Here is a 17,138-nt window from a genome sequence, read left to right as displayed (position 1 = left end):
CGCACCCTCCCCCTTGGCAACCGCCAGTCTCTTCTCTATGTCCGTGATTCTGTCTCTGTTTCATAGATAGGTTCATTTGTGTCATATTTTAGATTCCACATATAAGTGATAGTCTTTCTCTTTCTGATTTGTTTCACTTAGTATGATAATCTCTACTTGCATCCATGTTGCTGCAAATGGCATTATTTTGTTCTTTTCTATGGCTGAGTAGTATTCTGTTGTATATATGTACCACATCTTTATCCATTCATCTGTGCTTGGACATTTAGGTTGTTTCCGTGTCTTGGCTATTGTAAATACTGCCGCTGTGAACTTTGGGGTGCATGTATCCTTTCGAATTACGGTTTTCTCTGGGCATATGCCCAGGAGTGGGATTTCTGGATCATATGGTAATTCTAGTTTTAGTTTTCTGATGAACCTCCTTACATATAAGTCTTTCACCTCCTTGGCTAGGTTTATTCCTAAGTTGTTTTTTAATGTGATTAAATGCATTTTTTAATCCAGTTTCTGTATCAAGGAGATTTTTCTGGCCTTGTCAAATGAGTATGTAGCTATGATTCTTGTTCTGTACTTTGGCACTGCATATATAGTATGAGAATTGTCTGTACTTTGAGGGTTTGGTAGACTTATTTGTAACAAAAAAAAAAAAAAAATCTGGACTTGGATGGTTTTTAAGGATTGGCTCTTTGACTCTGGTTTACACTCTTACAAGGTTATTTGTCCATTCAGGCTTTCATCTTCTTTGGACAATTTTGTTTTCTCCTAGATATTTTAATATTTTGCTTAGGTTTCCAAATATATTGGTATAAAGTTGTATGTGAAATTTTTTTATAATTATGTGTATGTTTTGATATGTAAAGAAAAATTTAGAAAGATACATAAGAAACTTAATATTATCTTGGTTATCTATGGGAAATGGAAGTGGAATTATGGGAATAGGGAATGACAGTCTTTAAAATTTGTATGTCCTTGGACAATATGAGAATTTCCAAACTATGGACTTGTTTTACTTTCATAATCAAAAAAGGGAGTGTTATTTCAAACTTTAAAATGTGAGAAAGTATGGAATATTGTACAGAAATAGATTCATCTTACAAGTCCCAGCACATTTCTTTTTTGTAGTTTTCCACCAGAGTTGTATTTTTATTTATTTATTTATTTTAACATCTTTATTGGAGTGTAATTGCTTTACAATGGTACATTAGTTTCTGCTTTATAACAAAGTGAATCAGTTATACATATACATATGTTCCCATATCTCCTCCCTCTTGCGTCTCCCTCCCACCCTCCCTATCCCACCCCTCTAGGTGGTCACAAAGCACCCAGCTGATCTCCCTGTGCTATGCGGCTGCTTCCCACTAGCTAGCTATTTTACATTTGGTCCATGCCACTCTCTCACTTCGTCCCAGCTTTCCCTTCCCCCTCCCTGTGTCCTCAAGTCCATTCTCTACATCTGCGTCTTTATTCCTGTCCTGCCCCTAGTCCCAGCACATTTTAATTGTGTGTTTTCTTCTCAAGCTGGACTCTGGACTGTTTTCACACTGGGCGGTGTGGGCAGCAAAGCGGCTGCTGCTCCAGAAGTTTCTTCCCCTCTGGCCAACCAGAGTCTCCTGCTTCTGCTGATTCTGGCCAACCTGACAGATGCTGCAGATGCACCAAACCCCTACAGACAGGCCATCATGTCCTTTAAGAATACACAAGGTTTGTGGTATTTTTTTTTCCTCTGAATAGTCTTTCTAATGAGGAAAGAGGGTATTGTTTACCCCATATTGTGTACTTTTACTTGTGGAGATGACTGTCAAGTTGTATATTTTCATGTTGGTTAAAAATGAGAAAAACTAAATTTTCTGTGTATGTTCTCAGGAAGGTCACGTAAATCTTAGATGAGGGCTGTGGTTCTTTATATCCATTTATATTTACATTTCTTTCAGAGATAACCAAGCCAGCATGTGCTTAATTTAGATCCACCTGTCCTACCTATTAGGGATAGGAATTAACCTAGAAAACTCCAAATGATACATTATTTGAAATTTTTAATTTAAAATCTATATTCCATTTAGGGTTTTATATAACTAAAGATAGGAGCAGAACTCAGCAGACTTTTTCTGCAAAGGGGCAGATGGCTTTTGTGGTCTCTGTCACCACCTCATAACTGCCATTGTAGCATAAAAGCAGCATAGGTAATACATAAGCAAATGAGCATGACTGGGTTCCAGTAAAACTTTATTTCCAAAACAGGTGGTGGGGTGCCTGTAGGCTGTAATTTGCTAAAACCCTGAAGTAGAGCACGCGCAGATAGTTCCATGTTGAAGCAGTAATCACTCATCAAAAGGTTATACTCTAAAAGCAAGATTAATATGGTAGCTAGATTTTCAAAATCCATCCAACACTAATATAATTAAGTTGGGTAAGAAGTGCAGTTATTGGCTAGGAAGATTTTTAACACTTCTGGTGCTCTTTGTTTGTTCCTTTCCAGAGCTGTTCTAGTATACGTTTCTTACAGACAGTGTTTGTTGAGCCTTTGCCATTTCTGGCATTATTATTTGCAGGAGGATATGAGTCTCTAACAATTAGATAGATAAGAAATGAAAACTCATGTATCTAATAGTATTTTCTATTCTCATTGCTGTACTCTTCTTGGTGACAGTGTGACTTTAGGGTTAAAAAAGGAAGGTTTGGAGTCAAGCTGACCTGACTTCATGTCACACTCCTGTCACTTCAAAGCTGTGAGGCCTTTCACAGTTTGCTTAATCTCAATAAGCCTCAATGGCCTTTTCTGTAAAATGAAGATAGTATCACCTAATAGGATTTGTATAAGTACCAAACAAGGTAAGGTTTTGAAATGATTAGCTCAGATTTTGCAACATAGCAGGTGTTCAGTATATGGTATCTGCTATTATTACTTTTGCTGCTCTGGCCAAATGATACTGTTTAGGGTTGAACCTTCTTGGGAGAGTCATCTTTTGGGAGACTGTGGTACAGAACAGTGTGATTCAGAACATTGGCTTTAGGGTTAGACTGACCTGGGTTCATATCCCAGATTATATTCTTTATATACTGGTTTCCTTATTTGTGAAGCAGGGATTATAATCTCTACCTCATAAGGTTCTTAGAAGAATTAAATGAGCATTTATCATAGGACGGACTCACTAAATTATTGCTGCTGTTGTAAGAAACAGTATAATGTGGTGAAAACAACAGGAGCTGATCTGTGTTTACTCATGGATGATCTTGGAAAAGTTGCTTAATCTCTCTAAGCCTCTATTTCATCCTTTGTAAAACTGGTCAGAGTAATGACATGGTTGTCATATGGGTTAAATAAAGGATAATACACATAAAGCTGTCAGTATAATGGCTGGTTCATAGCGCTTACTAGCTAGTAACATATAGACACGCAACATATGTATTCCATTTGTAGTCAAGTATAATACAGGTTGATGAACCTGTGTTATTCTGCTTCCATTGTAAAGAGGTGTAGTGTGTCCAGCATCTTCCTCCACCAAGTCTTCTGTAAATCCTGTAATATTTGCATACTCACAATATATTCAACACTTCCTTTTTGCCATCCTTTGCAAAAATATAGGTCAGTCTTACAAAACAATTATTTTTGTAAGTGTCAAAAATACAGTGCTAGGATTGAAAAAATAACCTATGTTCTGAATGTGGAAGGAAAAGTGAGGGCACTTTGTAGTAAAGTTGAAGACATTTTTTAGATGCATTCTTCTCACAAATAAAAAGGTTAAAAAGGAAAATCTGAGAGACATAGGACTGTGCTGTTGTAAAGATTTTGTTGGCACACGTTTCTTTTCCATAAGAGCACAGCTTCTGGAAATGTTAAAGCAGTGGTTTTTTAAAATTTTGTTTTGTTTTGTTTTGCTAGTGGTTCTGGGTCTTTAAAAAAACAATTCTTTATGCGTACTTGTCAAAACAGATTAAAATATCAGCTCTTTGTGCTGTTATGTTCCAGTGTTTTATCTGATGAGACTATAATTTTCTCTAAGTCAGTTGACCTAGCTTTACCTCCTTTTAAACTTCCTAACCTTGCTTGCTTCCGTTTTTAAACAAATCCAGTAAACTGTAGGAAAGGGGCTATGTCAGTTTTGGAATATCAAGAATTTTCCCTATGTGGGTTGTAATTTATGCTTTTCATCATTCCAGTAACTCTACTTTAAAAAAATTTTTCTTAGTCGTTGTAGTCAATTAGTTTTAAGTTTTCCTTTAAACAAAAATGTTTTATGTTTTCCAAGAGTTGTCTTAGGTTTGATATGTTCTATTATAGAAGCTAATATTGAACATACTGATTTTGATATCATTTTAAAATTATCTAAATTATATGTTATCCTAGCTATTTTCTTCATAAATGGATTGATGACATTGATGGATACTTCAGCCATGATAATTCATTTGAAAAAAATTAACTTAGCTTCAAGGCAGTTTTTTTTTCTTTTAAACTCTTATCTTACAAGAGAATTTTCTGTTTGTCTCTAGATATTTTTATTTAGGACTGATGGCCCTTTAGTTTTGGTAACAAAACATTTCAATGTTGTGGTTAAATTGTATATATTAAAGGTTGGTTGTTTGTTTTTGCCTACCCCCAGAGCTGTATTTATTTAAGCTCATATTTTTATTGACAATTTAATTCAGCCATGTTAATGCAAAAATAGTAGTGGAGTCAAACTGCGTGACTTAGTGTTTTTTTATACTTGGCTTTAAAAAAAAAGTCACTCTGTTACATGGTATTTGCTCATATATTTATAATCATTGGAAAACTGTGGTTTAGATAGTACAGAGAAATAAATTGTCTGAGTTTAGGTTGGGTTGGGTTTTTGTGTTTTGTGTGTGTGTGGTTGTTTTTTTGTTTGTTTTTGTTTCTTTTGTTTTTGGTGAGAACATTTCAGTTCTACTCTCTTAGCAGATTTCAAATGTACAGTACTGTGTTATCAACTGTAGTCATGTTTTAGTGTAGTTGTTTTTTAGGTAGAATTTAGAATACAAATTGAAATTTTGAGCCTGAAATGTAGCGACTTACACAAAATTAATGGGAACTGAATTGTATACATTAACAGTACTTTTATTATTTAATATCAGGCACAGTCTAGAAAATAGATGTAATATTTTAAAAAATTTTGTGTTTTCCATATTCCAGATAGCAGTCCTTTCCCCTCGTCAATTCCACATGCTTTCCAGATTAACTTTAACAGTTTGTATATGGCCCTATGTGAACAGCAGACATCTGATCAAGCAACTCTCCTTTTGTATACATTGCTCCATCAGAATAGTAATATTAGAACATACATGTTGGCTCGCACAGATATGGAAAATCTTGTAAGTATCATATTAAACATGGTTTTATATTTTATAATATTTTGAAGAGTAATTTCTTTTCCCAAGAGGATATGTATATTTGCCTGGTTGCAAAGGTGATAGTCAAGAGGTTGATAGGGAGATGCCACCAGGCAAAGGCAGAGGTATGAGTTTTACAGTGTAGGAGACAGTGTATGTAGAGATGGCGTCACAGTGCAGAGCAAGAGAGCACACAGCACAGCAAACTTCCCTGTCCTTCAGGTCCTTAACAGCCACCCACTGCCCATGATTCAGCCTGGATGAAGTCCTCCAAGAAGCACTGGCTGCCATTGTCAAGAAGATTTTTATACCCTTTTGGTTCCTTTCCACTACTAAGTGCCTGCTCACTAAATTCAAGTAGCTGGTCACAGTTGTCGCATATTCCTGATGAGTATGGCTAAAAGGAAGGGTGATTTTTCAACTCAGTTTCCCAAGTGTCCTATCCCTTCAACAGGCTTTGACACTAAGGCTGTCTGAACTCAGTTCCTGGAGTGTTATAGTTATTTTAAGGTACCGTTGCCAGATATCATATAAATGTACATTACCCTTTACTATGTGAGTGAAATTGGTTCCAACTCCTATGGGCAATTATTGATTTCCATTATAACTAACGTGTAAACAAAAATGTTTCTATGAAAAGTAAGCTGCCTCACTAAGGTGTTGATGTCATGTTTGAAATACATAATTATAGATAATGTTGGACTGTTCATGCATTAATAAAATTGTGAACATCTCTGAAATAGCTGGCAGCTTGCTGGTGGCAACAGGAATGTCCCCTCTGCACCAAGTTTTATAGAGTGATAGCAGGATTCACCAGGGATTTGGTGGCCACTTTTTTTCAGCATTAAACATGAAAATAATGAGTAAACATGGAATATTAGAATTTATTTGAAGAGCATATTCTATGTCAGAGTGACACTAAGGACAAAAAAATGTGATGAACGAACCCATCTGCGCACCAGCTATATGTGGAAAACATTGGCTTAAATAGCAAAATTGGGTGTGACAGTGTACTGCTCATGTGAGTAAAAACTTGTAAAGAAAAGGCTTATTTACTAATGGGTGAGTGAATATAAGCAGAGACAATTCTGAACATGATGTAGCCTGAGGAAAATGATGGGAATAAGCAGAAAGCCCATGACATCATCAGCTCTAGAAAGTTCCATGGTAAGGATGTTGGTACAAAAGATCATGCAGGGGAACAGTTGTCTGTATATGATGGCAACACCAGTGAAAAGTTAAAAGGTTTTGTTTGGGGATTTTTTGGGGGGCTGGGATGGGGTGAGGTGGGGCTTGTATATTAGTTTTTGTTTTTAATATCTTGCATAGATTACTTTTATAATGTTTTAACTGATGTCCTTCCCTTTCCTTTTTCTTCTATAATTTGTTGAGTCTGTGATTAGAAAATATGTTACTGGTAGGAAATTCACTATGCTGATCTGATTTTGTTGTTAACAGTTCCTTTATCCTACAATCTTTGCTGTTAAGAAGGTAATGCTTGATATATTGCATTGTTTGTAAGAATACCTTATTGTGTAAGTTCCTGCTAGGCTGGAGGCCGAATCGCCTCTATTGAGTGTCACGTGTTGACCATGAGCCTAAATGGTCTCTGTAAACCCAACCTTTACATGGCGGCAGACCTTTGCAGAAGAGGATGCTTTTCTCTGGTGGTCCTTTAGTTATACAAATGGAAAGTACTTTCAGTCACAGGCTGGTTTATGAAATTAAAGCAAAGGGTACATGATAAAAGTATAGAGGTTTAAAACATTGGTTTTATAATAAAGTAATGGTAATAGTAAATTAAAATTTTTATTCACTAGGTTTTACCAATTCTCGAGATTCTGTATCATGTGGAAGAAAGAAATTCACACCATGTCTATATGGCCCTTATAGTATTGTTGATCCTTACAGAAGATGATGGCTTCAATAGATCCATTCATGAAGTGGTAAGTTACCTTCACTTCAATCCGAGTTACAGAACAGATATGTCACTCCGTAAAATTTACTACCCTTAGTACCCTACTTCCTTCTTTTCCTTCTGGTAGATATTTCTGCAAGTCCCTGACTTAGAAATGGTGTGCCTTTCTTTAGATTTATGAAGTGATGCTTTTTTTTTTGAATGACCATTAGCTACTATTAAAAACTCTGTCAAAATAGTTTCTTTAGTAATTGATAGGAATGTTTTTGCTGCAGTGAGATCATTTTTCCTCTCCATTTCCACTTTTTAGTTGTGGCAGAAATTATCAAACAGGTTTGCTCCTTTTATATAGAATGAGTGAAAGAATAGGGAAGAAGAAGAGGACTGAAAATTGTTTTGTAAAACAATGTAAAATAGTGTAGTATAATTTAACTCTTTACATTTTAGTCCTGTTTGTGAGTTCCATTCCCAAACTGATTTTATCTTCCTCTTTGGTATTTTCTTTGTGTCAAAGGAATACATGTACATAGTTTTAAAACTTACACAGAAGTACTAGGTTTTAATGCAAACTAGCAGACCCCATGTCTACCCCATACCTGATTACCACTCTCCAAAGACAAATGCTGTGAGCTCTTTCCATGTTTCTAAATAACATGCTTATATTGTTATTTCTTGATTTTTCAGATTTAGAGATTAACTGCTCTCCCTCCTGCACATCTTGAGTGTTCCCTCTGGGTTCCTAGACCCCTTTCCAGCACAGAGACTTTTTCCTTCTTCCATCTTATTATCGTTTTTGGTTAACTCAGCTTTTACATTATCATGATTTTGTTAACTATTATTCTACCCTCAGATGGAGTGTATGATAATTGTATTTCCTTTCTTGTACATGTTTTAATTTTTCTGTAGCACATCATTTCCCTGTTTTATATTCATTTACCAGTCACTAATGCAACTCCCAACTTTAGCAGAACCGAGAACCCCCTCTAAAGCTATTAAAACATACTGCATATTTTCTCCGTTTCATTTTCATCTTTGGCTCCTGTCTTAGTCCTCGTTGGAGGCTTTCCTGAAATGTGTGGTGATTCTTGCTTATCTGTTTCTATCGAGGAGCATGCACTAAAATGTTGATTGCAAGTTCTGTGTGTGGGCAAGACTTCTTCAGCGTAATGAGCTCTACATATTCTATTTCTCTGGGTGTCCTACTCACTGTAGGCCTTTTCTTTTGGGGTAATTGATCAATTTCTGAGACGGGATTCTTCCAGTCTAGTGTGGGAGTCGATTGGGAGAATGGGGCTATAGGGGTCTCACTCTTCTTTGGGTACAGACACCTTCTTCAGTAGAGCTTTCATGTCATCTTTACTCTTCTCTACTGTTCCTGTTGAAACTATTTTTGCCTCTTACGTAGCGTGACCATCATTTCAACTAAGGTTTAAGGGATCTTGACACTGTAGAAAGAGGATAAAACATACACATTTTTTTGATTCTTTTATTTAGTAAAGTACCATGAGAGAAAATATTTGCACTGACTTAGTTTTTTTTTAAACTAGCATTTATCTTTCTTTTGATAAGAAGTTGAAAAACCAGATGATTTTTAAAAAACATTTTAAAATTGAAGTATAAAACAGAAAGTACACAAATTTTAAAGGTACAACTTATGAGTTTCTATGTGTATATATATATATATATACCTGTATTATTACCACCCAGATCAAGTTATTGAACATTTCTAGCATAGTAGAAGACTCCCTTTTGCCCTATTCTGGTCAATATCCCACACCAAACTACATTCTGAATTCCCTCCTAATAGATTAGTTTTTGCTTCTCCTTGAATTATAGTTGTCACTGGGGGAAAATGGGTAAAGGATACATGGGATATCTCTGCATTTTTCTTAAAACTACAATTATTTCAAAATAAAAAAGTATAATTTGAAACATTGGGGAGAAATTTGGAAAAATACTTTTCAAAAGAAGATATGTAAGCACATGCAAAGTACACGAAAAATGCTTTTACTATTACTGGGCATTAGGAAATGAAATTAGGGTGTTCTCTTTTATTTTGGCTTCTTTCACTGAAGATAGTGTTGCTGAAATTCACCCATGTTACTGTATCATTAGTTTGTTCTTTATTATTGCTGTGTACTATTCCATTGTATGAATATGCCACAGTATATATATTCATGCCCTTCTTGGTGGATATTGGGCTTTTTTTCCCCACTTTGGGGCTATTTTTGCTAAAGCAGCTGTGCACATTTTTGAACATGTATTTTGATGGACATGTGCACTCATCCTTTTGGGCATATACCTAGGAGTAGAATTGCTGGGTCATAAGACAGGTGTGTGTTTAGTTTTAAGGGATACAGGTAAAATTGAAGCTGTGTATACCCCACAAGTCAGCATTTCACTCCAAGGTTATCTAGGAAGACTCTTGCACATTTGCAGAGAGGACATGCTTTTTAGTGGTCATCTAAAGCACTGTTTATAATATTGAAAATGTGTGGAACATGCAAAGTAAAACAGTCAGGGTACTGGCTATATCAGAGCAAGAAAGGGGAATGAAAATGGGGAAGGGTGCACAGTGGGGCTTCCCCTAGCTCTGTAATATTCTTTTCACTTCAACAGCAGCAAAAACAAAAGTAAAAGAAGTAACCACACAAAACTTTGAACCATATCTGACCAAAATATTAAGATTTGACATAATTTAACAGTGGATATACTTTTTATTATATTATTTTGTGTACTTTTTTGTATCTTCATTACATTTGGTAATTAAAACAATTTTAAGTGAGCACAGGATTTTGCATTAAAATTAAATTTTACTGACTGCCAAAACAGGGATGGTAAGATAGGGAAGGCATTAGATTCAGTCAACATTCAAGTCCATTCCATAAGGATTTCAGGATATTCTAGATGATATTCAGGTGTTTAAACAAATTGTTCTTTTTCTCTAGAGTCTAACTTTCTTGTTGATCTGTTTACTTTTATCCTTTTCCTTTTTATGTGTAATAGTAAAAATGAGTAAGTCAAGTGTTTTTGCAAAGTTCTCTACATGGAATCATCCACTGTGGACCTAGCTGTCTGTGAAATATATTCTGGTATCTTATTCTGGTTAGAATTATCATTTCTTAATACCCATTGTTACTGAGCATTTTTCATGTACTTTTCATGTGCTTATATATTTGCTTTTGTGAAGTATTTTCCAAGTTTTTCCCCATTGTTTTAAATTATACTTCTTATTTTTAAATTGTAGTTGTAAGAAAAATTCAGAGAGATCCCATGTACCTTTTACCTGTTTTCACTCAGTGACAGCTATAATTGCAAAACAGTAGTATAGTACCACAACCAAGACATGGACTTTGAAATAGTCATGATTCAGAGCAATTCCATCACCACAGGGATGTCCCTCACGTTGCCTTGTTTAGCCATACCTCCTTTTTTTTTTTTAAATTTATTTATTTATCTGTTTATGGCTGTGTTGGGTCTTCGTTTCTGTGCGAGGGCTTTCTCCAGCTGTAGCAAGCGGGGGCCACTCTTCATCACGGTGCGCAGGCCTCTCACTATCGCGGCCTCTCTTGCTGCGGAGCACAGGCTCCAGACGTGCAGGCTCAGTAATTGTGGCTCACGGGCCCAGCCGCTCTGCGGCATGTGGGATCCTCCCAGACCAGGGCTTGAACCCGTGTCCCCTGCATTGGCAGACAGAGTCTCAACCACTGCGCCACCAGGGAAGCCCCCCATACCTCCTTTTTTAAAAATTGGATTTTTGTCTTAGTATTGACTTGTAAGGCTTCTTTATATATTCTGAATCACGTGGATTTTTTTCCAGTCTGTAAATATAGTGAATTATATACTGATTAATTTTTGAATATTAAATCAACCTTGCATTCATGGGATAAACTGCGCTTGGGCGTGATGTAGTATCCTTTTATATATATTTTCATATACAATTTGGTTAAGTTTTGAGCTTTGGTACTTTGTGTATTTCAAGGTATTTGTACACTTCTAAGGTATTGCATTCATTGTCATTAGTTGTTCATAATACATTCTTATTACCTTTTTTTTAAACTTACTACCTTTTAATATCTGTAATGGCCATAGAGATGTTAACCTCTCTCAATCTTGGTATTGGAATCTGTGTCTTTTCTCTCTTATTCTTCATCTATCTGGCTAGAGGTTTTTCTTCTCTTCTCTTCTCTTCTCTCTCCTCTTCTCTTCTCCTTTCTTTTTTCCCTCTCCTTCTCCCTCCCTCCCATTCTCCCTTTCTTCCTTCCCTCCGTTAAAATCTTTTCAAAGGACCAACTTTTGATTCCATTGAATTTTCTCAATTTTTAAAAATGTCATTAATGTCTGCGCTTTATTTCCTTTCTTCTGCTTGCTTAAGCTTTACTTGTTCTTTTTTTTTTCAATTCTTTAGGTAGAAGCTTAGATCTTTGATTTTATATCTTTCTGCTTTTCTATTACAAGCAAAATATATGAAACTAGTAAGATTGATAAATCCCTAGAAAGATGATCAAGAAAAAAAACTACAAACATTTATTATTGAGAGTGCAAGTGCATAAGAGGAGATCAGGAAAGGTTCCACAGATATTTAAAAATCCTCAGAGGATACTATTGATACAAGTAATTTTATACCATAAAATTTAAATGTTACATGAAATGGACACATCCCCTCCCCCTCTAGAAAAAACTTAAGCAAAGCTCACAGAAGGAACAGAAAATCAAAATAATTGTTTATATTAAAGAAATTGGCTTTGTAATGTAAAATCATCCTAAATAGAAAATTGTAGGCACAGATGATTTTTTACCTATGAATTCTTCTGAAAATTGAAGGAAGAAATAACACCAGTCTTATAGAAGCTCTCTAGTTGGTAGAAAAAAGGGAACTGTTTCCAACTCATTTTAGGAGGCCAACAAATCTTGATACCAAATTTAACAAAATTTAAGGAAAATTGCAGGCACGTGTCATTTATGCAAATAGACAGGAAAGAAGAAACAAAATATAAACAAACTGAACCAACAATATGTGAAATGATAACATGTCATAATCAAGGTGAATTTATTCAGGAATGAAAGGTTGGCTTAACATTTGGAAAACGATGAATGTAATTCATCATTTTAACAGAATAAAGGAGAACTGTCAAATGATAAATCTAAATAGATACCAAGAAAGTATTGTGTAAAATTCAGTCTCTTTATTCTTTAAAAACAAATAAGCAGGGGCTTCCCTGGTGGTGCAGTGGTTGAGAGGCCGCCTGCCGATACAGGGGACACGGGTTCGTGCCCTGGTCTGGGAAGATCCCACATGCCGCGGAGCGGCTGGGCCCGTGAGCCATGGCCACTGAGCCTGCGCATCTGGAGCCTGTGCTCCGCAATGGGAGAGGCCACAACAGTGAGAGGCCCACGTACCGAAAAAAAAACAAAAAAAAAACAAAGAAAACAAATAAGCAAACAAACAAAAAACAAAATGAATCAGGAGGAAAATTCTTAATCTGATGAAGGGTATCTACCAAAAAAAGAAATAACAACTGTGTTAAGCATCATATCTAATGATAAAATGTTAAAAGTCTTCATTCTGAGATCATGAACAAGTCAAGGGTATCTGCTAACAATACTCTATTGAACATGTGATTGGAGGTCTATTCAGTGTATTATGGAAAGAAAAATAACTAAAATATGTAATACTAGAAAGCAAATAAAACTTTTTTCAGATGATATGATTGTATAGATAGAAAATTCAAAGAAATCTATATATAAAATGTTAGAGTTAGTAAGTGAGTTTAGTAAAATTGGTGGATGTAAGATCAATCTTAAAAAAATTGTATTTCTCATACCAGCAATAAGTAGAATATGGATTTTTTAAAAGATACCTTTTACAATAGCATGACAGTAAGATATCAAACAATACAGTACCTTTCACAATAGCATGATAGTAAGATATCAAACACCTTAGAATAAATGTGGTGAAAGATGTGTATGATCTCTACTTAGAAAATCCTAAAACATTGAGAAAGATTAAAGAAAACTGAAATAAATGTAGACTTTTATGTTAATGCATTAGAAATATTACTATTGCAAGGATATCTTTACCCCTATATTGATATATATATTTAATGAAATTCCCCCCTTCGAAGTATTTTTCTTTTGAATGTGAGAGTGTAAATGTATGTGTAAATTCTACAATTTACTTAGAAGTGAAAAGGGCCAAGAATAGCTGAAATGCCCTTGTAGAAGAGGAACAAAGTAGGAGGACTTGATCTACTGGATATGAGAACTCTATATGTGAACACAGCTTGTTTCAAAGGTTGCCACAGAGAAAGGTCTTTTCATTAAATGGTTAGTTATCCATATGGGGAAAAAATGAACCTGATCCCCTACTCACTCCATACACAAAAACCAATTTCTGATGAATTCTAGATGTTAATATAAGGAACAAAACAGTAAAGCTTCTGGAAGATAATGGAGAAGAATATCTTCATGATTTGGGGACAAGGAAAGATTCTCAAACAGGCCTCTGCAAGCATTAGCAATAAAAGAAAAGATTAATAAACCAAACTAGATTAAAATTTAAAATTTATTTATCAAAAAATACTAGTAAGAGAATGAAAAATCAAGCCAGATAGTGGAAGAAGATATTGCTATATATATATTACTCACAAATGGCTTATATTTAACATATATAATGAACGCCTACAAACCAGTAAGAAAAAGACACAGTAATAAAATGAACAGCAGGCTTGAAGAAGCACTTCAAAAAGGACAGTATCTAAATGGTCAATAAACATATTAAAAAGTGTTTTAAAAACTTCATTTGTAATTAGGGAATTGCAAATTAAAGCCACAATGAGGTACCAGTATACACCTACCAGAATGACTAAAATTAAAAAGGATGATGATACCTAATATTGGGTAGGATGAGGAGCTGCTGGTGGGGTTTTAAATTGTTACAACTCCTTTGGTAAACTCATTGTCATTTTCTACCTAATTTGAACATGTTGAACAAACATCCAGCAATTCTACTAGGTATATATGCAAAGAAATGTATGTACATGTGTACCAAGAGACATGCAGAAGATTATATGTTACAGCAAAGTGTCATGATTATGCTGATGAGTCTTAAGATACTAGTTTCATTAAGAAATATAGAAAAATCCCATAGCGCATAAAGCTTTTGAGCACTTGGGTACCATGCAAGTGTAATTGCTGATCATATGTAATTAAAGTAGAATAACTATCCTTCAAACCAGGTTGAACATGAAAAATAAAGTAAAATAATAAACAAGCTGAGAAATTTGAAATTTCTTATGTACTAATACAATCGAAAGTATCTTTCATGTTGAATATATGTGTTCAACTTGTTCTAAATTGGTAAATTTTCATATTAAGCCCAAATACTGTAATGTGCAAAATTACTACCTGCTTCACTTTCTATTTCTAATAAGAAAAAAAATCACTTCTTGCATATCACTATTCTACTGATCTACTACATTGCTGTGGTATTCATATCAAATTTTCAGTTGACAGATAGTGAATTATTGTAATTCATTCTTACCTGTCATCATTACCATCAGCACCAATAGACTATTGAAGGAATTCAGCAAAGTATGGCCAGCAGGCCAGCTGCTTGTTTTTTGTAAATAAAACTTTATTGTAGAACAGCCACAACTATTTGTTAATGTAGTCTCCACAGCTGCTCTCAAGTGACAACAGTAGAGTCGAGTCATGGGTGACAGAGACTATATGGCCTGCAAACCTAAAATATTTAGTATATTTAGTCTTTTAAGAAAGAAACTGCCAACTCTAAAGAGGATAGAAAAGACAAGTGCAAAAAGTAACTGTTATCATTAATCTGACAGAGGAGGAGGAAGGAATTTAGAAATTTAAAGGAAGCTTCCCCATATGCATCCAAAGCTGTGGGCCAGATATCTGAGGAAGAGGACCTGGTTGTCCCAGGAATATGCAGTTTGCCAGTAGTGAAGAAACATGTCAGAGGATGTGGGCCAAAGTGGAACTGTGAAGGTCACTTAGGTAAACGTTACAAGGTCCCCCATGCTGATCTGTTGTTGGCTACTGCATGGAAAACACTACATTGAAGAAGGGAAGAAAGAGCTTTCCTCTTGCTCTGATGTTGAGGTGTCCTTCCAAATGTCCTCTGTTGATGAAACTTAACATCAAGACAGCCAACAAAGGAGAAATGTCTACAGTGTTCAGCTTTGGTATCACAAAGCAGGGCAAAGAAGAGTGGATTTCGAATTGAGAAGCAATACTGACACAAATGTAGTCACAAAGCTTATAAATCTAATATGGTAAAATGGAATAAAGCAAGACAGGAAAAAGAGTATGTCTGTCAATACCAAGTATTGCAGGAATGCAAGGATGGTTTCATATTAGAAAATATCTTAATGTAATTTATTAATTTAAGAGTAAAAAAGACATATAATCACCTCAACGGATGCAGGAAAAGCATTTGATAAAAGTCAGTACTTATTTATGATTTTAAAAAAACCTTAACAAAATAAGGGTAGAAAGGAAATTCCTTGTCTCAACAGAAGATATCTACCAAAACCTATAGTTAAGTATTATATTTGATTGGGGAATTTTAAAAGTCTTCCCTTGAAAGTCAGAACAAAGTGTGTATGCCCTTTATTACCACTTCTCAATGTTGTACCAGAATTCTAAGCAGGTCATTAAGACTAGAACAAGCTATAAATGATTTTAAAATTAAAAAGAAAGGAAATCTAAATGTCAGTATTTGCAGATGTTATGACTGACTACATAGAAAATTCAAGACTCTAATATTAGAACTGTTAGGAAAGTGGAACAAATTTTCTGGGTCAGAAATCAGTATACAAAATAAATACTATATCTGCATACTAATAACAAAGGACTTCAAAATGTGATATAGGGATACTACTTACAATGGCAGTAAAACTACAGTGAAACCCAGGAATTAATCTAAAAGAAGTACAATATTTTAATGGCATAAATTACCTAAATGAAAGATATTAAATATAGCTTAATAAATGGAGAAAGATACCATGTTCACAGATGGGAAGACTCAATGTCATAAAGTTGTTAATTTTGCCTCCAAATTAATTGCTATGTTCATCTGATCAGAATCTCAGCAGTTTTTTGTGAGACTTGAGAAGCTGATCCCAGAAATCGAAGGGAAAAGCAAAAAGCCTAGAAAGTTTTTGAAGCAGTTCATTGTGGAGTTACTCACCCTACCAGATCGACTAGTTATAAAACTTTAGTACTTAAGATTGTGTTTTATTAACAAGGGAATAGAAAACAAATAAATGGAAAAGAACTTAGTCCAGAAACTACACACTCAAACATGAACTGTGACAGAAGTAATAAATAAATTGTGCTGAGAGTGAGAACATGGCTCATCCAAATGGAAAAAGTAAAATTAGATTATCTTGCTCCACATACAAAGAAGAATTCCACTTGGATTAATAAGACCTAGATGTGAAAAGCTCCATTTTAAAATCTTCAAAGAGAAATTAAAGGGTAATATTACTATGAACTTGAGAAAGGAATTTCTTAAGCATAAAATGTATAAACCATGAATGAAAAGATTAGTAAGTTTGACTACATTAAAATGAATGAATTTCATGAAAATGAAAATTTTCACTGTTACAGCAAGTGAAAACAAGACGCAGACAGGAAGACAGGGTTAACATTTTAATTTCTTTTTAAAATAAATTTATTATTTATTTATTTATTTTTGTCTGCGTTGGGTCTTCGTTGCTGTGCGCAGGCTTTCTCTAGTTGCAGTGAGTGGGGGCTTCTCATTGCAGTGGCTTCTCTTGTTGCGGAGCACAGGCTCTAGGCGCGCAGACTTCAGTAGTTGTGGCATGCGGGCTCTAGAGCGCAGGCTCAG

The 17,138-nt window shown here is 35.0% G+C and overlaps 1 protein-coding gene across 5 annotated transcripts in view; it reads left to right on the top strand.

The window, feature by feature from the left end:
• The window catches only part of DYM (dymeclin), a 373,309-nt gene that overhangs the window by 129,790 nt on the left and 226,381 nt on the right, over positions 1–17,138 (top strand). For all 5 annotated transcript variants that reach the window (XM_060029021.1, XM_060029022.1, XM_060029019.1 and 2 more), the window contains exons 9-11: positions 1,519–1,701; positions 5,147–5,325; positions 7,164–7,289. In XM_060029021.1, coding sequence (XP_059885004.1) covers positions 1,519–1,701; positions 5,147–5,325; positions 7,164–7,289 — 488 coding nt within the window. The remainder of the gene's footprint in view (positions 1–1,518; positions 1,702–5,146; positions 5,326–7,163; positions 7,290–17,138) is intronic.

This window comes from Delphinus delphis, chromosome 13 (assembly GCF_949987515.2).
Source record: "Delphinus delphis chromosome 13, mDelDel1.2, whole genome shotgun sequence".
NCBI classification, from domain to species: domain Eukaryota; kingdom Metazoa; phylum Chordata; class Mammalia; order Artiodactyla; family Delphinidae; genus Delphinus; species Delphinus delphis.
The sequence above is the reverse complement of the archived record's forward strand: the minus strand, read 5'-3'. Positions and strand labels throughout refer to the sequence as shown.